Source organism: Lissotriton vulgaris, unplaced genomic scaffold (genome assembly GCF_964263255.1).
Source record: "Lissotriton vulgaris unplaced genomic scaffold, aLisVul1.2 SCAFFOLD_431, whole genome shotgun sequence".
In the NCBI taxonomy this organism is placed as follows: Eukaryota; Metazoa; Chordata; class Amphibia; order Caudata; family Salamandridae; genus Lissotriton; species Lissotriton vulgaris.
In genome coordinates this window covers 828,681-854,142 of record NW_028241894.1, presented here as the reverse complement: position 1 = coordinate 854,142, position 25,462 = coordinate 828,681, and the positions used below count along the sequence as shown (strand labels likewise).

Below are 25,462 nucleotides of genomic sequence, written 5' to 3'. Positions count from 1 at the left end.
AAGCAGGGGCTTTGCTGCTTTTCAGGTGCTCCTGTGCTGGAGGGCTGGAATAATTTTGTGACAAAAAGGGGCCTAGCTATTTTTTTTAGTTGCTCAGCATGTAGGCCATTGTCACCTTGGCCCTGTGTCCTGTGCAAGAACAGTATTCTCCCACTTTCATTCCTTGTCTGTGCAAATGGTGTTTCATGAAAGGGCACGCCCCTTGAATGTGGGCCACGCCCCTTAAATATGGGCCACGCCTCTTGAATGTGGGCCACTTTTTTCGTCAGTGTCCGGGCCGAATTGTGATCCCAATCCGACCCTGAGCACAAGTGCCACCATGGCCCACGCAACGTTTGTTCCTGTGCCCGAGGGCCCTCCATACATTGCAGCACCATACCCCCACGTCTACCCTGCACGCCTCTGTAACCCGCACACGCCACTCTCTCCTCCTGTAATGCACCGTTTGCTACCACCTGTATTTTGTTGGCTCACGATTGCTTCATTCAATGTAACGTTTGCTTTTGTATTTTTCACTTGCAATGTTCTCATGTATCAGTTCTGTTCCTACTGTGAAGCGCTCCCACACCCTCGGGTAAAGTCCGCGCTAAACAAAAACGCACAAACAAATAAATAAATAAAATAAATGTCTAGTTATTATTCCATTAACTGAAGTTTATAACGCCCTCTTTTATGAAAGATGTTTTCTTAAATCTTTAAATCGCTCTTAACTTAAAGGTTGTACTACTTTGTTTTTTTCAGGGAATTTCACAGATTCTTTTGCAGCATCTCTCACAGTGAGTAGCTTTGGGAGTGAAGCGCATTCGCGCTGTGTTTGGGGGGTGGGGGGGTGTCTGCCCCTCCCCCTCGCGCCCTCACACTGCTTGCTCTGCGCGGCCGCTTCCTGGGCACTTTATTTATTTATTTATTTATTTATGCATTTTTATATAGCGCAGACTTTACCCGAGGGCGTCAGAGCGCTTCACATCAGGAACAGAAATGAAACATAATGAGAAACACTACAAAAGAGCAGACTACAAAAGCATACGTTGCGTTACATAAGGTAATAGTGACAATTGTGAGCAAACAAAAACATGAGGTAGTAAAAATTGTGAGCAACCAAAAATACATGAGGTAGTAAGGGTAATAATGAAAATCGTGAGCAAACAAAATACTTGAGGTAATAAAAATTGTGACAGCATAAGCAGCAACTCACACAATGTGTAAAATATGAGTACCCGTCAAAGCTATTAAATGGTACAATAAAGAGCAGACACTCCAATAAACAGGATAAGGAGAAACACTTATTTTGGCTGCGCAGCAGCGAAGAAAGAGGAGGAAGGGCCAGTGAGGGCAGACTATGTGGACGCTGGTGTTACCTGATTTCAGGAACCAGGACTGTTCTGGATTGGACATTTTGTTTGACTACAGTTTTCCCTAGGGTTCATGGGAAATATAGACTTGTTGTTTTGAATGGCTGCTGTTGATTAAAGTGAAGAGAGAAGGCAAAATCTTCGCCTCCAGTCCTGACATAGAATTATTTTCAGGGATCTCAATATCCCAAAACACTTTCCTACAAGAGTATTGATCTGGGCATCGAACAAAAGTTTCTCATTGAACCAGATGCCCAGTTTCTTGACATTGGGCTTAGGGGACACCCTCGTTGGGTAGCTGTTGAGCTATACAAATTTTAAAAACTAAACTAAACTTAAGGACCATGGTTATCGGGCTACTAATGTTGGACCAGATAAGAGTTGGGCTCATTGAGGAGTCATGAGGCACTCTTTGCTGCAGGGAGCGAATCGAAGGCTGAAATGGTTTTTACGACACCTGGAAGATGCATCCCTGCGGGATTGGAGTTAGCCTGCGCAGTGCTTTGCCACTAATGCCACTGTTCCAGAGTGCTTGATTAGAATATTGAGGGATACAGTGCTGAACATGGCACTGAGGTCAAGCATAAGAATGGGTGCAGTTTTACGCTCAACCATAATACGTCTTGCAGATTCGGAGGCAAGCAGCAAGACTGACATTGTACTATAAGAGGGGCGGAAGCCTGATTGGGTACCATGTAGGAGCCTATTGTCCTCCAAGAAATTGGAGAGCCGTCTATGTACGTGTTTTTAAGTTAGCTTGCCAAAAGGCAGCAGTCTTATGGGCTGATAATTCTCAGGTCTCGATAAATCCAGTAACGTTTTTTAGCAAAGTAACAAACATGACGTGTTTCCATTGTTGGGGTACACGGTGAGAGGACAGGGAGAGATTAATTACTTAACAGACCGTTTGAATATTCTTGCAGCCCTGTTCCAGAATGGCGGGGGAAATTAGATCAGCTGGAGATCCAGATTAAACAATGGGGCAGAGGGAAGTCAGTTCAGTAATAGACACTGGACAGAATTGCTGTAGCTCAACACTGGTGGCTGACTGGTCAAAACGCATTCCAGCTCCAGGTGACACCTAGCTTCTAGCTACTTTTCCAGTGAAAAAGGAGGCTAGTGCATTTCAACTATCTTCAGGGGGCAGAGAGGATGGTGAAACAGAATATAGTGACGTGAGAGTGTTTACAACTTGAAAGATTTCACTCAAAGGATTATTAGTAACTGAGTTCTGTGAGAAATATGCTCGTCGGGACTGAGAAATAAGCGGATACTCTTTTAGTGCCATCTTATAATTCACATTACAATAGGGGTCATAATTTTTCTGCCAAAGGTGCTCAAGCCTCTTACACAAAAAGTTTATAGTTGAAAAGACATTGTTGGGCTTGTATGCACATTTCTTGTAGGAAAATGTACAGTAGACCATATAATTATAGTTCAATTGGTTACGACAAAGGTTGGTGTTTTAGTCCCGTTAATAAATTAAAAGGGCCATCACCAGGACTTTTGTGTTAGCCAGGACCATCACCAGGGTTTGCATGCTAGCCTAGAAACAATTTTTCATCACTGCTGAAAGCATATTTTTAACATCATTATATTCCTCGTCCATCAATTTTCATTTTAACATATACAAACGTATACATTCAAATTTCAGTCATATTGTACAAATATTAAATGTGAAACGATACACTACAATAAGCAAAATGATTATCAAAGACACCCTTTGTCATGCAATTATAGTAGTTATTTGATTGACTAACTAACATATTTATGACATATAAAGGGTATACAGACAAAATATCGAGTAAAAAATATCGAATTACATAAATATCGACTTCAAAATATAGAATGGACAAAATATCAAACGGACAGAATATAGTCAGCAAAAATATCGAATTTAGGGTAAGTAATGTAATATCGATTTTTATAAATATAGAAAGTCAAAATATCGAAGTATATAATATAGGTTATTAAAATATATCGAATTTATAATATCGAATTTTTTTAAGTGTTTTGTAAGTTAGTATATGTGTGAAAAGTGTATATTTTTTGTGTAATTTATTTTAAGTAATGAATTTTATGTTATTTAATTTTTGCTAATTTAATTCTGTAGCGGGTTGTGGGTTTATAGGGGAATAAGGTGGGAAGTAATTTAATTATATTAAATAAAATATTCATTTTTAGAAATTATTAATTATTTTTTAATTAAATTTTGCGTTTTAGTTATGTAGCGGGTTGTGGGTTTATAGGGGAATAGGGTGGGAAGTAATTTAATTGTAATTAATGAAATATTTTAATTTATTTATTGGTATTTATTTTGAATAAATTGTTAATTAATATCTAATTGGCAATTAATTAATTTTTAATTGGTAATTAATTTTTATTAATTGACTAATTGATAATTATGTGAATTTTATTAACTTTTCTGTAGTGGGTTGTGGGTTTATAGGGGTGTAGGGTGGGAAGTAATTTAATTATAATTAATTAAATATCTTAATTTATATATTGGTATTTATTTTTAATAAATTGTTGATTTTTATTTGATAGTTAATTTTTAAATGGTAATTAATTTTTATTAATTGATTAATTGATAATTATGTGAATTTTATTAATTCATTTTCCGTTGTGGGTTTATAGGGGAATAGGGTGGGAAGTTACTTAATTGTAAATAATTAAACGTTTTTATTTATTTATTAGTATTCATTTTGAATTAATTGGTAATTAAATTTTATTTGGTAATTAATTAATTGTAAATTATAAATTAATTTGTATTAATAGTTGACGAATTTTAATAATTATTTTTTTTAATTGATTAATTATTATATTATATTAAATTGGTATTTACTTTTAATTATTTTTTATTGTTATTGGTATTTAATTTATTTTTATTAATATATTAAATATTTACTTTTCCTACTGTTAAGCTCACTAGAGTGGGAATAGTAATTTTTAACCGTATCCTACTGTTGCACTCTCTGGAGTGGGAATAGTAATTTTTACCATCCCGCTATCCAACGCTTTCCCTACTGTTGCACTCACTGGAGTGGGAACAGTAATTTTTACCTCTACGCTATCCAACGCTTTTCCCTACTGTTGCACTCACTGGAGTGGGAATAGTAATTTTGACCCCTACGCTATCCAACGCTTTCCCTACTGTTGCACTCACTGGAGTGGTAATAGTAAATTTTACCCTCCCACTATCCTATGGTAAAAATATTGTATGTTTTTTAATAATATCATATGAATATATATATATATATATATATATATATATATATATATATATATATATATATATATATATATATATATATGTGTGTGTGTGTGTGTGTTAAAAAAATAAAATTGTATGTTTTTTAGCTTAAATTAATTATTTTATCATTTTAAGGTTATTTAAGTATTTTTAAGTATTTTTAGTTAATTATTTTAATATTTCATTACTTTTCAGACATTTACAAAAATTCGATATTTTGACTAACTATATTATTATTCTTAAACAATATTTTTGTACTTACCTGTTTGTAGATAGGAATTCGATATTTTTGTAGTCTATATTTTATCCTCGATATTTTTGTATGTCTATATTTTTGTACTCGATATTATTTCAGTGATCCATATAAACACAATACATGAAATATTTTACCAATCCATGAAATATTTTAACACAGATGATGGCATTTGCAGCAAACGTTACAACTGTATAAGTTCCTGCACAATCTATACCATGGTAAATTCTGATACCAGTCCTACCATTCCACTGCAAGACAGACAATCCTATTCAGAAGAATCTATTGATGAATAGTTCACAAATTATGTGATAAAGTTACAAAAAGCACTTACAAAGAAAGCACATGCAAAAAAAACCAAAAAAAACCTAGACCGGCGAGCAATCCATGAAACAGCCCGCTTTGTATCAACGTGACTAGAAAGATGGGTTCCAACAGAGAATTGTCCTGGTGATTTGTGGTACCGAGAACACATCAATCCTTCGCCCCGAAGACCCTCACAACAAGGCCCCCTGTCATCTGCATCCTTAATCATATGGACCTGGATTCGATCATAAGAGCAACTAGTCAGAAAGGAACTATTCATCAAGAATCATGCAAGTTCACGATTTTTCCAGATTACATACTCAAAATCCAACAGCTACATAAATCATTTGCAGGGCTAAAGCAGAAACTTAAAGCTATGCAACTGATTTACATGCAGTTATTCCCTGCCAGGCGCAAGGTGTTTCACAATGGACAAATCACACTACTTTGACATGCCCAAAATTGCATTCTATTAGGTTGAAGAAAGGAAAACCCTGCAGAATATTATGGAGGAAAAGAAAAGCACACTAAATTATGAACTACATCAGAACAGTGAATGGAAGGACGGCGCAGAGAAATTGGTACCAGAGGCACGTTTACACGTTCGGCTACACCAAGAGCCAAGCAGCAACTGCTGACCACGGAATCCACCTTTACATTTCACACTCCCTTCATTGCAGACACACGCTGAAATGCATAATACAAACCCCACATATTCCCTTCCCTTACAATGAAAAACGATAAAGCAATAACAAAATATAATTGATATTGCTAACAGAAATGAAGAACACAACCAGGGACAACCTGCAAAAGAAAATGACACAGAACAAACAGAAAAATAATGTGTGGTATACAATAAGGGGTCGATTCAGATTCTGGAAAAAAAACGTCCGTACGATTCGTATCCGGAGCCCTCTCCGTACGAATCGTAAACATGCCGACGAATAAGAGCTGGACCGGGGTATGAGGAAGCGATTCGTACGGTCCACGTCAGGTAAAGGCGATTCGTACGGAAAAGCACACAATCACATACACACCGTATGGTCCATACACCTCAAGATCGAGGGGTACGGTGCGTACCCCAGCGATCAAGGGGTGTACGCACCGTACCCCTGCGATCTCAGGATGTACGCACCATACACCAGCTTACATGGGTACGGTCCGTACATCCCATGATCGCAGGGGTACGGTCCGTACCCCTGCGATCATGGGCTGTAAGCACCGTACCCAGGGGGGCCGTTCCGTACCTGTTTCGGGGCGAACTCTGCTTTTACGGCTGTTTTCAGCTCCCGTAGAAAAAGGGTCGTACGGTGCGCACCCGACACAAATCGTACTTGCTGGGTCGGAAAAACCAGCCGCGAACCGTACAGATGTCGCGTACAGCGGGTTCCGAGGGAGATTCGTACGGTGAATTGATTTGTACGGTCTCTGTACGATTCGTACGAAGTCCAGCTCCTGGTACGAATCGTACTTCGTCGTACGTACGGGGGACGTTGCAGGGTACGATTTGTGTGGGAAAAATGATCCGAACAGCTATTCGGTGCGGTTTTTCGTGAATCGGAATCGACCCCTATGTGTTTCAAAGTCATCCCGTGCCCCGGGCACCCCCATTTTTTGCTGACTAGTACTGGTGGTAACCGACTCCTACTGTCCCTGGTCTCAGTCTAACCAGGCCCAGGGACAGTGCTTTGCAGAAAACACACTTAAAATACAGCGAAAACACCTACATACACTAGGGTACACTATGGAGTAGCGTACCCCTATGATTGGCATGACCTCCCCTAAAAGGCCCTACTACAAAGTAGAGAAGGGGGGTCAAAACTATCTTTAAGTCCCTAATATATAATAGGTCATGGCAGTTTAGAGGCCAGCAGCACTTGCACTTGCATGTGTGCACTGATGAGGCCTGAGGTCAGTTTAAAAGCAGCCCTGTGTTGCAGGACTGCTTTCAACATGTACATTGTGCCCAAACTCAACGTTGGTGTTTGGGGCAATTAAAAATCAATAACCTACAATATTTTGGCATATTAGGTATTCCCTGGGTCTCCCCTAGGTGTCCCAGTGGTAGGGAGCAGGTACTTATAAGGAGGACCCTTATAAAATAGGTTTTAGTTGTCTTGGGTTTAGTGAAATTGCACATTTCACTTCCCCATTGTAGGAAAGTGCTTCCCAAAATTAACTTTTTTGCTAGGAGCACTGTGGAGTGAGGATCTGCAATATTTTCACATATTCAGAACTACTAACGTCTCCCTAGGTGTTCCAGGGGTGGGGATCCTGTAGATATAGGCAGGATCCATATAAAATATGTTTTATAGGCCCTGGTGTTGGAGAAATTGCCCAGTTAATTTTCCCCACTGCAGATCCCCAGCCACAGAAGTTAACATGGCAAAAAGGTATTAATTAGTAATTCCTGCCAGGAAACCCAGAAACTATAATTCAAGTACTTAGTAGAATGGTATTGATGATATAAACAATATGCTATTGTTGAATTTATATTAACATTTACAGATAGGACGTTATAAGACTTTCTTGTCTAAGCCAAAATTCAGCCTTCCAGTAATCTGCCCTGGTTGGTCAGAGTTAAGTGTATTAGCCAGGCTGCTTTGATGAGGTGATAAGTAATTCCTGGGGTGAAAGAACCATTCTGGGAGGAGAGGGATCAGCGGCATAGGAATGCCAGAGCAAGGGGGAGGGATTGTAAAACATTATCTTCAAAGGGAGGAGAGGACAGGCAGAAGAAACCAGTTTCATTTACGCCCCTCCCCTCGGAACCCAGTCAGATGGTAAGCTTAAGGACGGAATGTGCAGATGCCAGAGGGACGGAGTCTATGGAGATGAGCCATCCTGGAGGTTGGTTTAGCCAGCTCTAGCCTCTCTGCTGAGATGTAGTTTTAAGGCCCGAATGTAGCCAACATATGTTAGGGTAGTACAGTTTCTAGTTAATGTCACAAAATATGACTCTTTAGCAGAAATTTTATGCATCCTTACAGACAAAGTATATTAAGGATGAGATAGCACAAAGGAAGAAAACAGTTTATCCTAACACAGCAGAATGGCTACAAATGGTCTAAGGTTTAAGGTTTTTTTTATATTATACCAAGGGTAATAGTTATTTAGTAAATCCTTTACCCCCAGATAGTTTATAAGCCAGGTTTTAGAGTTACTTGATCAGTTTATCCCCTTGATCAACAGCATTCTGAAATCAAATTTTCCTGTAGGGTCATGTCTTCATGGAACGGTACTGATAATAGTACAGATGCAGTAAGAAAGTGTGTGCGTATATGGGATGATCATGTTGGTCAGTACACTTGGATGGATAGGAAAATAAGTCCTCAGACAGTCATGACATTAACGTCTTTCTTTATGTTTCAGAGGAAACTGCACCGTTAATGTAGGTTTCAATATCAACTTCAGTGCCACAATAGATAAAGCTGACCTGCAGGGAGGCACCTCCAGCCTCATGGACTATTATTGACAGTGTGAAGAACTACTGTATGCTCAGTTGCCACTGAACTAGAGAGGACTCTGCACACTGGTCACTCAACATGCCCCTGTTTTGGCAATGTTGGGTGTTAATCTATCAATATTACAAGAACACCCCATGAACCATCTAACGACTTTGTTACATCATAACTGAAGGAAATGAGCTGACGAAAATTACGGCACTACCACTTGCAATGATGTTCCCCAAGAGTACAGATTGTTTAATGATGCACAGGTCTCTGGAAGTATTCTGCCGTTTGTTCAGACAAAAGCAACTGCCTGATGCTTACAGATAACTCAATGGGAACTTTTGAAATGCATAAATACCATCAAAGATGGATTTAATGCCATAAAGGAAGAGTTGCATATCATGAGAATGATGATAATGAAGCAGGTATGTACTTGACCTTATGACGGCCATGGAAGGAGGGGTATGTGCAAAAACTGTGATTGCTTGCTGTACTTATGTCCCAGCAGATGATGCGGACAATGGAACTTTGTCGGAGGCTATACAAACTTTGCATAATCTGCAGAAGAAAATGGTAGCTTAAGGAGGTGCCCCAGATAATTGGCTTAGAAGGTGGTTTTCTTTACTACCATCATGGATGTCGGGTCTGTTAAAGACCTTGTTGCAAGTTCTTGCTGCCTTGTTGTAGCTATGCTTTGGTATTAGATTAATTTTAGCATGTTGTAGAAGGATCATTACAAAGGCGGGAGGGATGTTTACCATTAGGACACCAACACGAGCAATAGATGCTCAGGGCAATACATTTCACCAAGTGACAAGTGCAGACCAAGGATTAGAGCCAGAAGTTGAAATATCAACTAGAGGGGGGGGAATGTTGGAGAAGAAATGAAACATGGAGAAATTACGCGACAGCAGATATCAGTATAGAGCGTCACAGAGCTACATGTGGTGAAAGAGCAGTGCAGCCTAAATTCCAGGCTGATGCAAAAGAGGTGAAGTTCACTAGAAAATAAAGTGCATGATCAGCAAGGACCTAGTTAAAGGAAAACCCGTGTTTGTAAGCCTCAAGGAATTTATGATCACTGCACAACAAGCATGCAGTCTGTGTTCTCAGTAAACTGAAAACAAGATTGAAGAATAGGAGCAGGCAATAGAGTTAGCCATGGGTACACATGATTTGTTCAGAAACCTTGGGAGCGGAGCAATGAAATACACACATAAATACACATGCATTAAAACGAAGTAAATACATGACTTCTTAACCACTGTTTGAATTACAATGAATAATGTGTAGGAAATAGCTTCAGAGATTAGGGACACAGGTGATGTGATGTTTTCTGCAACAAACGTAGAACTGCTGAGTAACCTATTATATGCCCTTTTCCAAAGAGCATTGCTCATGTTGCTATTTAAGTGGCTGTCTGTGTGCAGCAAAGAGAGACAGGCGTTTACTTGCGCGGTTTACTTGCGCGGTTTACTTGCTGCTCTCCCTGCCTCTACAGTAAACCTGCTTTGCCTTGTCAAGAGGAGTCTTGACTTTTTCTTTATCTTATGTTTCCACGCAAGAAGGACCCCCATGACCAGGCCTGTGCTGTATAAAATAACTGCTCTGCTAAAAGTACTCTATACCCTTCAAAATTACTCATATACCACTCCCAAATGTTTTTTCCAAAAAACTGCAATCAGACACATGGAGCTACCAGTTGGCAGGTAAACACATTAGCATCTCCTTTGTTAGATGCACCCATTTCAAATACGAAGGTATGTTGGGGTTACCATATATGCAACTCTACTAGTGGGCATCCCAAGTAGTTACAATCAGTGACTGTTTTTTTAGGGAGTAAGACAACCATGCCCATCTCCTGGAGTTGGTCCTCTTCCTCATACTACATGTCTGCACTCACTATTATGGAACTATGTATGTGGATATCCTCCCTGAGGTCACATAAGCTAGAGTAAAGGTATGCTACATTGCCCTAAACACTTTAGGCGACACAGGAAACTCACACAGGAGACCCCTCTGTGGCACGGAGTCTAGCGCTGTGAAGTCGCAAAGCTACATGTATTTAGTGGTAGGGATGATACAGAAATCTCCAAACTAGGCAATGTGTAGGAAGGAAACCACATTAATTCAACTGAAGATATTAAAACACATTTCATGCTACACTCCCAATTCCTTTGTACATGACCGTGGCCTGACAGCTCCCAGAATGTAGCCACTTAAAAGACAATTGACTCACAAACAACTGTTTTTTAAATTCACTCACCAGCTAGTGAGAGCACTTCTTTTGCGTCAGGCACGCACAGCGGATCCTAGCGCTGCCGCGCCGCCAAACACACACGCCATTCCCGGCCACGAGAGAGGCCACGCCCCTTTTTAGGCCACGCCCTTCTACCCTCCCCCTTTAAAAGCGCAGCGGACGAGCGCAGCGGGAGCGCCGTTTGCGCGCCGAAGGCGTGCCTAAGGCAAGCCCGTCTGCGCCCGTCCGCGCCAGGACGGGCCCTAGGGCACGCCAGGCTGGCCAAATCATCACGTATTCGGCTAACTCTCTCAGAGACTTACAAAATACCGTCACCCCCCCTTCGCCAACGACCCTTCGTCGCATATCCGTTGTTGGCCTCATGCACCCCGACAAAATCCTTTTCGGCGATCGCGCTCCTTCAGCCTCGCCAACCAGGAACTCCACGCACATTAGGATCTTATATCTGAACACTCGCTCACTAGTGAAACACGCTGAGGACATCTTCGTATTGTTATCTAACTCTAACCCTGACTTGCTCCTGCTCACAGAAACCTGGCTAACCTCAGAGTCCCTTCCTGATATACTGGCTGCCCTCCCCCCTGACTATTACATCCTTCACACCGACCGCCCTGACGACCGGCCCGGCGGCGGGGTGGCAGCCATTATATCCAAACGTCTGATATCTACCTCCTCTCACTCTCCCCCCCTCCCCGAGGTGGAGTATCTACTCTTCAGTGTGCAAACGGACTCTGGCCCCCTCACTCTCCTCCTCCTATACCGACCCCCCCACTCAATGCCCTCTTTTTCTTCCACTATAAACGAACAACTGTCCTCTCTGTTAACAATGCACTCCTGTTTCGCTATGTTTGGCGATTTGAATTATTGGTTCAATGACACCAACGCTGGCACTCATGCCACTGAACTCTTCGACACCCTTACTAACCTGAATCTTATTCAACATGTCTCCCAACCCACCCACATCAAGGGACATTTCTTGGACCAGATTTGGTCTTGTAACCTGGCCCTGTCCCCACCAGACATATTCCCCTGTGTCTGGTCAGACCACCACTTGGTGGACACCACCATAACAATGGCCGGTGAGATCCCTGCCCCATTGATGGCCGGTGGCTTGTCACGGAAATGGAGCACCTACGATGCTCAGTGCTTTCTTACTGCTCTTGCCGACTCTCGCATAGATCCCTCCGACGATATCGACAAATTAGAACAAAATCTAGGCTCCTGGCTTGAATCGGCCAGCGATTTAGCTGCTCCCTTAGTCAAATTCCCCCGCACCAGGCACCGCAATTCTCATAGGTGGTTTTCTGATGAGCTCAAAGCCCACAAACTGAAAACCCGCCAGTGGGACCGCATCTGGAGACGCAACTACTCAGACCAAGCCAGACAATCCTATCTGACTGCACGCAAAGAATACAAGGCAGCCATCAGATCGGCAAAGATAGATCACTTCTCTAAAAGGATCTCATTGGCAGAAGACAAATCCAAGGAGGTGTTCAGAGTTCTGAATGAGCTAACCACTGATGACAGAACCCTCCCGACTCAGACCCCTACTCAGGAGGCCTGCGATACCTTAAATTTGTTCTTTCTGGAAAAGATCATAAAAATTAAAATGTCCATTCCACCCCCTCCCCAGTCATCCCCACTGGATACTTCCTCCACAAACCCCATGACTCTCTCCACCCTTCACGCTCTGAACTCCACCTCCCTAGCGGAACTTGCCACCCGTGTCAAATCCGGTTCCCCCTATGACTGCTGTCCACCATCCGTTATGCGGAATGTATGTCTCAACCTACCTGACGACATTCTAAATCTACTTAACAGATCCCTTTGCTGCGGCATCTTTCCTACCTCTTTCAAGGAGGCCATCTTACTACCCCTCCTAAAAAAACCTGCCGCCGACCCTGCAGAGCCGTCGAACTATCGTCCTATTTCCCTCCTTCCCTACTTTTCCAAAATCTTGGAGGCCCATGTTACTCGGTGCCTGTCAAATTTCATCGAATCCTCCTGCCATCTGGAGCCTAATCAGGCGGGCTTCCGACCTGCCCATTCTACAGAGGCTGTCATCCTGGCAGTCCTTGACACACTCAGAAGCAACGCGGACTGTGGACGTCACCAGGCCCTTGTCCTGTTGGATCTGTCGGCCGCGTTCGACACGGTGGATCACAACATCCTCCTCCACCGTGTCGGGCAGGCGGGCATCCAAGGCACAGCTTATGAGTGGATCAAGTCCTTCCTTACTGGAAGAACACAGGCAGTCCGCATGGGTCCTTACACTGCCAACAAGACCCTCACTTCCTGTGGTGTCCCCCAGGGCTCTTCCCTTTCCCCGCTCCTTTTCAACTTATATCTTCGGCCACTGATCCAATCTCTTCTGAAATGGGATATCACAGTTTTTAACTACGCAGACGACTTGCAACTCATCTTCCCCCTCAACTCTCCTCACGCCATTAAAACATTTCATGAGGTTATGATTCACATCCAGCTCTGGATGAACCACAATCAATTAAAACTAAACCCCGGCAATACTGAGCTCCTCCTCCCGGGACTCAGCCATACCTTTTGGGGCCCACAGTACTGGCCTCCATAGCTCGGCTCTCCCCCCATTCCAGCTAAAGCTGTAAAAAGCCTGGGCATAATCCTCGACGCCGAACTCTCCCTCAAAACCCAAGTTGGAGCTGTAGTATCCTCCAGCATGTACCAACTCCGGAGGATTCGCAAAGTCGGTCATCTTCTCCCCCCCGAAGCACTCACTCAAACTGTTATTTCACTGGTGCTTTCCCGACTGGATTTTTCCAACGCAATTTATCACGGTCTCCCTCTATTTCTGATATACCGCCTCAAAGTTGTCCAGAATCAAGCGGCTCACCTGATTCACGGATCCCCTAGATGGCTATCAGCCAAGCCTCTGCTCCGCAGCCTCCATTGGCTCCCTGTGGACCAGAGGTCTAATTTCAAGGTGGCCTGTCTCACCTTCAAAGCCCTTCACTGCCCCAGCCCCGGGTTCCTCAAATCCCTTATCCATCCTCACTGTCCGACACGCAACCTACGATCAGCCCACCGTGATCTGCTAGTCACCCCCAAAAGCAAAACTAAAAAATTCGGCGGCCGCCGCTTTTCCTATCTGGCTCCTGCACTCTGGAACCTCCTCCCCCTCTCAATCAAATCTTCTACATCCCTTCTTAAATTCAGGAAACTGCTAAAAACGCACCCCCCCCCCCTCAGTTAGGCTTCCCGCATTCCGTACTTCCTCCTCACTCACTCTGTCTCTAGCGCCAGGAAGCTTCAGCGACAGCGCGCTTTACAAATAGCACTTAAGATAAGATAAGATAAGGTAAGGGAGTCATGTCACCACTGTACACTACCCTTGTGGCCAACCTCACCAGAGCCCTAAGTACCAGCTGGGAAGAATTGGGCTTCACTGAAGAGAGTAAATGGGATGACGGTAAGATGGCCACACACACACTCTGGTCATACCAGTCTGTGTTTGCCTTACAGTTTTTCTACTTTGAAGATACCTTATACACCACAACATACTAGGAAAGATGGGAAAGGCAGCACCCCTTACTTGCACACAATGCCAAGATGCAAGTGGCACCTTCATATACTTCACATGGGACTGCCCCGAAATTCATCCATACTTGAGGTGGATAAAACTGCCTGTCTAAAGTGAAGGGAAGGCCTAATAACCGGACACCCAAAATTACCCTTTTAGGACGACATTTAAGGCTCTAGAAGCAGTGGTACACTAAATAAATTGGGCAGTTTAATAGCAAAGTGATACACTGCATAGAAATGGAAATTCGAGAACACCCCCCTCAAATGAAGAATAAACAAGGGGAATGGACCATTGTTAGCCCTCACAAAATTTTTTTAATAAAGCCAAGGATTGCCCCATAAACATCGAAAGATCTGGGTCTGCTGGTGGGAATACTGCTGAATTGATACGTAGGGACTGGAGACTTGCAATGCCTAGATACAAAGGCCCCTACACAAGTGCACACCTCGGCGTAACACTAAACAAAGCGGAGTGTGTAAGTTATTACGTCACAAAACACATCAGGTCGCATTTAAGTTGTCTTCGGCCCTAACCTAAACAAATCATTCGGGGAGGGGGTCATTTAACTACTACCACCACACATAACGAACAGTTTCTGACAGTAGATGTTAAATAAAACAAAACACTAAAAAGTGTGGCAATACCAGATGAACATGTGAGAGCGTGCGTGGGCGTGCAGACGTGAGCCGCGCTTCTGATGACAAGGGCAGGAGTATGTAGCACAAATGATCCCTTGGCGCTGAATCAAACAGCATTTTGTTACAGCATAAAGTCTGTTATAAATGCCCCTGCTCCAATGTCACGTAAAATTAAAAGCGTGGCCGGGGGCGGCTACGTGATTCAGTGAAGGCGTGAATGGTTCTGAGTCATTCCAGCACCCTCTGTTCTCGTTTCAATATACGCTCGTGGTTTGAAACTCCCAACTGCCAGTATTTACCCTCTCCGACGAACCACGGCTGTTTTAGGAGTGGACGCTGCGCGTGCCCGTGCATGGCAGTACTTGAGAGTGAGAACATAACAGTGTAATTAGCTGTGTGATGAAGTCCATTCAACAAACAAAAACAGACTGCTTTGACTCTTAATTCCTCATATTTTTGGGAGTAAGAAAAGAAGACTTTAGGGTCAAAGGTCGCTCGTGTCATTGCCATGTGCCATCCTCCTCCTTATCTTAGCATTGCAGCGGACCCAGTGTGTTTTCCTGTGCAGAAGACTCGTGCCATACGTCGCCAATGGGTGCCGTGCTCGACGCAATTCCACATGCTGCTCGCGGACAGGGCCCCCAAGGCTCTGTTGGCTTGTAAGAGTCCATCCAACGTAGAAGGTACTTCTTTAATGATAGGTAATTACCATTCACAGGACCAGCTTATGAAACGACTGGCAGGTGATGACAATCAATTTAGAAGTTTGGCCTTTCGGGCCTCTTTCTATTAGCAGTCTTGCCTACTGGCCAAAGCTATTTAAAACACATATGATATATTGTGTAACTTCCGGTCCCATCCATCTCCGCCGAGTATAGAAGGTGTGAGAGGGTTCGTTTGGATATAGGAATAGTGAGATCCGTGTGATCGTGAGCAAGAGCAAACTTAGCCTTAGTTCGACTATTGATTATGCGTGAACTCCTATTACTCATTTCAAAATATCTCGCATCTTAATGTGTTAGTACTTGAGTGAGCAACCACAAACCTATGACCGGAAAATGTTACCTTTATTATGACAGAAAGTATAAGGTTCATAAACCTCCTTCAAGCAGAACGTTATTAGATAGTATAACATGGTGTTAATCAAAACTAACGATATGGCTATGAGAGGTAAGTGAGACATGACTAGAAAATCCATTGGGAAGCTGGGATGGGTCCTGCTTAGAGTATAATTGGTTTTCATCATGTAGCAAACATACATGTAGACAGTAAATTCTCAAAAAATAATAACACCTTGTATATCCAGGGTTCGTCCTTCGAAAGAAGAGGCATGTAAGATATTAGTTAAGATTCATAAGGCATTAATAGCGAGAAATCAGCGTGACTTCTGGTCATATGTTGCCTCATCAACAGGCATATAACTATACATAAAGCTGATCCCAGTGAGATAAAAACATACAATTAATTTTTCGCTGTATGAGGCAGAGGCGACAGGGTAATATGGCCATATAGAGTTGTAAGGCGGCCGTTGACATTCAAAAAAACATATAGGCCTCTGCAACCCATCTAGGGCTTAAGGTCCTAAAGGATTTCTTGATACCATTTATCAAAACATTGCTGGTCTTTGGGCAAAGATTTGTTTTGTAGAATGTTTAACAGTTCAAGTCATGTTTGTCAACTACCAAAATTTCACTGCCTGGTGGGCGAGTTTATTGCCTGTATATGAGAAATGATACATATATTACATTGCTATTACCCAGTAGCTTTGCACGATACATACAGAAAATTATTTGTCTAAGTTATTTTGAGAATTCTTCAACTACAGGCTAAGGAAGTGTAATTGAAGCTGCTTGAACAATCTGGTTTCTGGGAAATTTACTGTCCGACAATATCTTGGCCTTAACAACAATATCTAGGAAGAAGGTGGGAAGAGGCAACGTCTCTAGGCAGTCTACCCGGAATTTTCTTGTCCAGAAGGGCATGTAAATCTTCATTGATGATGCAAAAAACTGGGCCGGGGTTGTGATTGAGTCAAAAAACAAATTCACTTAAAAAATTCCCCCTCGTAATAAACTGAAGTAGGAGTGTGTATTGGCACCCATGACGTTTTCAGGCAATATTGCAGATTTACCTGAAACCACTGAAAAAGTACACTGGTCGCCTCACTTCTTGGTGTTATTCCTCGTGCCACTAGCTTAAAAACACATGATGCAGCACTTCTTAATCTAACTTCTATAAGTCTTCACCGAGAGCTCTCAGTCTTGTATGCTTATGCTGTGAATTATACATTACAGTTTTGCCTGCACATGTCAAAATCATGGCTCTCGGTCACTGGTATCAATTCCTAGGAAGAGGGTATTAAATAAAGCTAAAATGAGATAGCTACAAAGTTATCTGCATAATACTGATCTCTGGAACTTTGTTTTGGTGCTCTAACCTCCGAAAGTAGGTGGCAAAAACAACATCCTTGCGCTCAGGTTTAATTAATCTTTTACATCACAGGGTCAACAAACCGTTGAAGCTTTAATGCAAGTTTATAATGAAAAATCACATCTATTTTTCCTCATGGGCCAGTGTGTATACATTTTGGAGGCACTTAAAATTATCACTAGAGTGAAGGGTTCCTTGAATGGCCTTCTTAGCTGTTTGATCTGATACCTTAATAGAAGGAACTAGCATTGGGATAGTGGGCTGACTACACCATGGATGTGCGCATATCGACTGGCATTAGCTCAGTCCTCACAGCACTCCTTCTGGTACATTGAAAAGTCTTTGATAAAAAAAATGTGGACATGTCATTGTTTCAGAGAAACTGCAAGTTGTGCTATGTCGACGCTGTGGATTACGTTACAGTTCTAAAATGAAGCCATTGTTAAAGGAGACTATACCAATAAAATGTTTTCAAAACAATGTCACTCAATGACAAAACATAAAATGACTATCAACCACCATGATGGGAGTTATGCACACCCGAACCGCCGCCCCGCGAACACTAGACGCCAGCACCCTGCGAGGCCACTCTACCCGGACCTAACACGTCAGGACCCATACTGCAGCACCCCCTCCCCCCTCCCCGAGTTAAGGTTCATTACACCCCCAATTTCTTTCCTATTTCCCCCGGTTGGGTCAGAGGCAATTGCAGCAACTGTCGCCCCCCAGTTGACCACGCTGGATCTGCCTTTCTCATGCAAACTTTTTACTTTTTTGCACACGGCGACCAAACACGAGATTGTAGCACACATGGCAGCCCCTGCCGCAACCCTCTACCACACTGCGACAACACTCTGAACATTCTAGCCGCCCACGGCACTCATATACGTCGCCCGGAACGGGGCCTGGTTGGTTATTTACACTGTTGAGGAACAACACGCTACATCACTGGCCGGAGGGTTGTAGGCAGCAGGGGTACAGCTGGCCAGCAGGCTGCCCGTCTTGAAGGGTAGGGCCCGATATTCTGGTAGGATCGACACTGCGAAATAAGCTGTAATACAATGATGGAGTGTCCATTATGGTGAATGCAGTGACTGTCCCCATGACAGCTGATGGTGTTATTTGCTAATGAGTGAATTTATTGGGTTTTCAACCGTCGTCAACATTCGCTCAGATATTGTACGAGCTACTCAAATTGTTGTTTCCCCTTTGAATTACACACACAAGAAATGTAACTGTATGTCAAGTGTTTCAATAAAACAGATTTAAAAAAAAAAATGATGGGAGTTATGCACGTCTATTCATCGTCAAGCATTAAATATGCCAGTTTTACACACATGCACACATTTTAAGATGAGTGGATTACCAACTGCAGAGACAGTTTGGACTGGGTTCGAATCCTTAGTCAAGCATGCCCCTTGTGATAACTGTGTATGGCCAGTGCAAGATATCATACATGTATTATTCATATGTATTAGGTTTGAACAATGCAACACATTTTTAAAACCAATGTTTATTGCTCCCCAAAATATTACAAAATATGATGCTTTTTAGCTGCAGCCTTGTGTGACTCAGTAAATGTGTGAATATAGACCTTTTATTATATTTAAGTTGTTTCTAACTTAATGAAATAGTTTGAAACAGTGAAATATAGTTTTGTTGTCTGTAAACATTGTGTACATTCCGGTGGATTCTGAAATTGGATAACATTTTTTAAACTAAAAAGTATGGTGGGGTACCCACCATAGTCCAGTAGTCAATAGATTATTTCATAGGTATAGAGACAGAAGACTGATGTCCCTACTTATCACACAAAATGCAACAACCATATCTATATATTATTGTAATGAACAACTGGAGTCCCATGGGATTTCTCGATAAGGAAACCTCACCACTCTTTTGTGGGATGCTTCATTATTGGTAACCTTACCTCATCCTAGTAAATATGTACAACCAGGATAGACTTGACATCGATGCTGTTGGAGTTCTTAATAAATGTTTACTGTATAGGTGATTGTAATTGTAACGGCATTTATATAGCACTTACTACCCCGATGAGGCGTCAAAGCGCTTTGTCGGTGCACAGACCCTGAGCAATAAAATTGCTTTCGAGTTAAACCCAAATAATTTATTTACTAAGTGTGTAGCCTAGATAGGTTTAAAACCTTTTTAATGGGGGATGTCCTTAAAGTCAATGACTCATACATTCATTACCTAGTGCCAACATGTTTTGGCCATCTGGAATGACCATACAGGTCAAAGGCCTTTATCAGGACTGAATTAGATCCCTGCTTGGTCAGCATTTGCAATCAAGCATACAGGGAGAAACACGTTAATCTCTTAATCAGTTGAAAGTAGCAAATCATGCAAACCTATCGATAAAAGGCTTTTGAGAACGCAACTATATAAAACAATTTCTGATTCTACATGCACCACTGACGTGAGTAAGAAAAACAAACAGTGATGTTTTCAAGGGGATAAATGGTGAGGTCACTGCAGAAACACAGAGTACACATGGGGGACGTGGGTATACATTCACTCCAGCATTCAACATTCAACATACCCAACTTAAGGGTCAAAATAACTTGATGGCCATGAAGAGGAAGTCACTCTCTGTAACCACACTCCTGTTTATGACAGATAATGTTTAGCCATAGATATGACAAGACGTAGATTTTGCACTTGCCCATCCCTGGTCATTCTTTATTATATGTAAATCATACAAACCCGTTCTTTTAAACAAGCAAATCGCCATATGTGGCAAAAAGTTAGTGTTCTGATGGGTTAGTGAATTACTCACTTCCTCAAACATCGTTGTCCAGATGGTAACTGACTCATTCTGACATATGCATACTGAAATTAATTCATGGTACATGCCAAATGCGAGGCTCATGCTAATTTCCTCTCATAATTTTAATCAGGCCACAAAGGGATAGAAAAATGAGCCAATCACACGTAATTTGACGGTATTAGACTATGTTTCGTGCATGCAAGACAGTTGCTTTCCCATGTAGCCATCGGCCCCTTTAAGAGTATTGTGATGCAGCAGTTGCCAAGGCACATCTAACACAGCATACAGGCATGCTGTTAAAAACTTACTGTGTTAAAAATATGATGCCGGCAGTATTAACCTAGTATTCTCCTCATTCCACCGTAATATAGGAATATTTGAGATCTCTCATGCATCCACTGTTAGGGATGCTGCGTGCATGCGCACGACCTTGCATGCTCAAATGGGCCTGTGACATCATCACGTTGCATATTCCCCACTCCTCGATGGGAAATGGAGCAATTCACGCGTACCAGCCCGTGGATGGGTGGTGCCCATATACTCGCTTTTGAAAAATATGCAGAAATGCAGCAGCGGTAGTTCGAAGAAGGTGGGCAAATTCAGTATTGTGAGTTGTCTTCTTTAGTAAGGGAGTTGTAAGTTATCAAAAGTGGAGGACGTGGCCTGATACACTAGAGAGCTATGTATAGTGTTGGAGGGAAGTTATTACATCATTATGAGCGCAATAATTGTGGTTACCTTTTGTCAAGAATACTGCCATTTCGATGGATACAGATTTAGTATATCATACTGACATAGAAGGCAATTTTAAAGAAAGTTCTGAAGAAAGAACAACACAATCTATTTGCTCAAAATGTCAGTTCATTGTTGCAGCTGGGCCCAGGGGATATCATTCTTGAGACCCGGGTAGTGTGTGCCCAGTCAATACATACAGAGATGCTCGCACCTGAGCGACCTCGAGTTTATGTAAATCCAGTGTGTGGGTCATTTCTCAATAGCATACCACCCAAGTTTCTTTTCAGTGTGGCTCTTATCTGTGAAATGTTTGGTGAATTTAGTAAAAGGCTTTTTACATCGGATTGTGCGTCTGTGCTTGTTTATACATATCCTAACCTATCTTGTCTTGTATATATTGTATAGTATTTTAAGTGCATTTATATAGGACGTACTACTACCCCTGACAAGGCGTCGTATATGAGACTATCCTATAGACTCATCCCTCTTTTAAGTGAGAATATAGGTGTTTGAAAAGTGAGGGTCCCTGACACTAGTATTCTCCAAGTTCTATTCACTGTCTTTTTGACAAGGTTAGATAGGGGGACTGTATGTAGCAACATAAATGAGTCTGTCCGTTGGACGCTTGTCAAAGGACTGTAAGAGTTGGCCACTCTGTTGAGTGCTAATCTGTGAGCTTTATTGAAAGCTTGGATGGGGTACCCCTTGTTCAATAGTTTGTTAATTTGCTGGCATGTTTCTTGAAATCGGGTTCTTCAGTGCAGTTTCTCCTTAGTCGAAGGAACAAGCCATGGGGTAGATTCTCAGTTAAGGACCAGGAATGAAAGAAGTCAAACAGTATGAAACTGCTACGCTCTTTGGGATTATAATAGATTTAGGACTTCACGGTATCTTCCCATGTGAAGATCCTGAAGTCCAAGAAAGAGAGCTCTCTTACACTGATAGTGACAGTAACTTTCAATAAATCATTCCTCTAATTCAATCAATTTGTGAATTCACTGGCGAGAGATTCTTTCCCATTCCCAATTACGAAAATATAATTGATATAATGTTTTCAAACCTTTAAGTGATCAATGAAAGGGTTGGCTAGTGATGCCTCCACTCCACTGCATGACCCCTATGTTGCTCCTACTCCCCACCTACTGATGAGAGACAGTAGAATACACTGTAAGAAAATAGTATGTGTCAGGTTTGAATTTATAGCACCTTCAATTGAGAAAGAACATTTCTTCGTGCCCACCTTTCCTGGATCAGGCCTGTTCGAGCTGATACACTTGAATGGGCAGGAAAGTGTGTAAACCAGGCCTTTATTAATTCTCTTCCTGTAACTGTTCCGTGAAGACCAAAGGTCAATACTAAGAGTAGAAGATATGACAATATTAATAATTTAAGACAGTCTGTCCGAACTGGAGGTATTGCTAGAAGGAACACACTGCACAACAATAAACCTCTGAGAGGCATATGCACTGTGGAGAACCTCCTGGTCAATGTGAAGAGAAGCTCTGAAATAGGCACCCAGGCTTTAATATATATGCAGAAAGTTTGAGAAGCTCACGTTAACCTCAAATGAGCATCCAATGACTTAAAGAAAATGGAAAACTACAGAAGTTGCTTGGCCTGTAAAGAAATGCCCACATGTCGCTATTTATAGCCATAACATTAATAAGCAACATTCTGTCTAGAAATTCCTATCAAACCTAACCACGTGCATCTGAACCCCCACAGGTTATCCAGATAGGACGATTGAATCCCAGATTATAAATATGTCTTTGACTGTGCAAGTGTAGCTCTAGAGCAGGGTTCTCGAATGTTGGTCCTGGAGGGTTGGATCCATGCCAGATTTTTTAGCATATCCACATTTAAAAAATTGTAGTTGTCATGAAAATCTGGCATGGATCCGACCCTCCATGACCGACACTGGAGAACCCTGCTCTAGAAGAAGAACTTCGGGATAACATATAAAAAAAAAACGTTTGCATGCAGATGGGATGTGCAATTAGTTCCCACAAGGCAGGCATGGTAGAGAGCCTAAAGTAGGAGAAAGAATATTACCTTTTTGTGACTATTGTTTTAAAGGCCATCTACCATTATGAATACCAACATGCTTTTCAATCTGCAATCACATTTTAATAACCTGAAATCAGACTCAACCATAGAACTGATCAGTAAGATACTCCATTATACATATTTTCCCTTTTGGCAGACCTTGTGCTAGCATGAAAGGGCAAAAAAAAGAAAGCTAAAATAGTGCAAGGGCTGCCCAGTCCGCTACATGTGAGGGCCAATCCAGACTCTGCACCCCCTGATACCTTCAACAGCACTCCATACACCCTTCTAACTGCTGTAGTGGAGCCGGGCAGGAGGAGACGCCTTTGAAGGATCTCATCAAGCCCCAAAAGACTTTTAGAACAAGCAACAGCAAGGTATGATTGGTACAACTGGCGAAAGTGGCGATTCACCCAGCCCAGTGAAATGATACAAGGACGGTATCAGCAAAAGTGTGAGGAGCAGGACAGGTAGAAAGTTGATAAATCCAAGGGCACTAGTGGCCTTTGGAGTAACCATTGCCCTTTACCAGGACTACGGGACAGAATCAGGAGAAACAAGTTTTCTGGTGCTAGCACATTGCATGTGAAAGGTGTCTGTTCCTGCAGCAACCACGCTAACCCGCTTAGTGGAGAGGCTTTTTCTCAGAAAACCCATAGGAAGATCCAGAACAAAAAATACAGAGCATTCGTTGCTTAGAAATAAAAGCGTGTCTTTTGCGATATCCTGACATCAAGAGCGCATGACTTCATTAGGTAAGCTGCTGCAAACAGCTTCCCACAAATGAGGCATGATATGAAGTCAGCTTCCGTTGGCAATCAGCATGAAAAACAAAACTGATGGAAGAGAAGATAGGTGCTCGACACAACGTGCAGACTCCTTCCAAGTGCTGGCAAGTGATGCACACGAGGCAAACAGTTAATAACGTGTCTGAATGCACAGAACAAATCAGAGAACGTTCATAAACGATTTCTCGAAGGAAACGCGGTACTGAGGAAGTGTGCAGTTTGTTCGTAGGAGTGGGTCTCCTGCTTTACTAAAGGACATGCATGCACAGTTTGGTTTGCAAGCTATTTAAATTTGATACCCCGAAAAGCAGTTTAAATTAGTCAGAGAAGCGTGCTCCTTGGAAGGGGGCACCCTCTCATAGTTTGGCAATACATAGGAAGGCAACCAGTTAGTAAACAAAAAAAAGATCTATGTAAATGGATTGGTACATACGACTGAGGCAACCTCATCATGTACTGGTACAAGAGCACTTGGGGGAGGGGACCCTACTGTCCTAAAAATCTTTATATACCGAGAGTTCATTCCGAGAGTATTAAGTAAAAATAAAAAACAGGCACAGTATAAGGCTGGGCTCTTGCTAGCATCATGCTCAGAGGAGGAAAATCAACGACAATACAAAGACAACTCTTACACAGCTAACCTGATGGATAAGCATGAACATTGAAACCTAACATAGGATAGTGACTTTGGGGACACGATCTCGTGAAAATGGAAAGGTCCCCAGAATTAATAAGGGAATTATGAAGTTTCAGAGTCCCGAAACTATAACAGATATTTTTATGATATCACAGAAAACCATGCATGCCCATTCTTCAGGTATCATGTGCTAGACCGCACTTCCGAGTGAAAGTATTTGAACCTAACTAGGCGAACCTGAAAAAAACAGACAATTTACTAGCTGAAAAGAAAAAAAGAATTGTGTTCAGCTTTGTATATGGAGGTTCATTTCTGATATTAGCACCTGTCCGCCCATGTCTTTTCGGTGAAAGGTACTTTTACAGAGTTGTGCATATGATAAAAGAGTTCTATTAATTTCTATACAACAAGTTTACGTCTAATGTCATGAATTCAAAGGAGAGAAGCTCTGATTTACTGTATCTTGGCGTCCAACTTTAGCTTTTTCAATGCTCTGCTGTAAGGCCTTTTTCTTCTGGATGCATTCCGAATTCTAAAGGAGGGAAAGAGGATATGATGTGATACTTCCATTCACATATGCACACGCCCATATCATCTCATGCATTTCAGTTGAACTATTTGACTATAAACTCACAGTTACAATACATTCAATTTTCTAACGAGGTTCGTATTTGACAAGTTTTAGAATTATCGTTATATATCTGTTAGAAGAAGAATAGGGTGGACGCACAAGAATTTGGTATTTCTAGTTTCTGTAAACGTAGCAAGGGAATGCAGCCTTTTTCATTGATTTAATACCGCATCGGAGCAAATATTTATGTTGTTTAGATAATAAAAAATTCAAATTTGGTAGCCCGTTTAGTTAGATACATTTAACAACTACTTTTATTATTACAAATATGTTTGTTAATGTTTTCAGGTGTCAAATGCCTAAGCAAGAAAATGTACTTCAAAATAAATGATCT

General features: G+C 41.9%; 1 protein-coding gene across 1 annotated transcript in view; it reads right to left on the bottom strand.

The window, feature by feature from the left end:
* LOC147669866 (meiotic nuclear division protein 1 homolog) overlaps nt 1-25,462 on the bottom strand; it is a 454,217-nt gene that overhangs the window by 167,434 nt on the left and 261,321 nt on the right. The window contains exon 5 of the mRNA XM_086948189.1: nt 24,955-25,029. Coding sequence (XP_086804315.1) covers nt 24,955-25,029 — 75 coding nt within the window. The remainder of the gene's footprint in view (nt 1-24,954; nt 25,030-25,462) is intronic.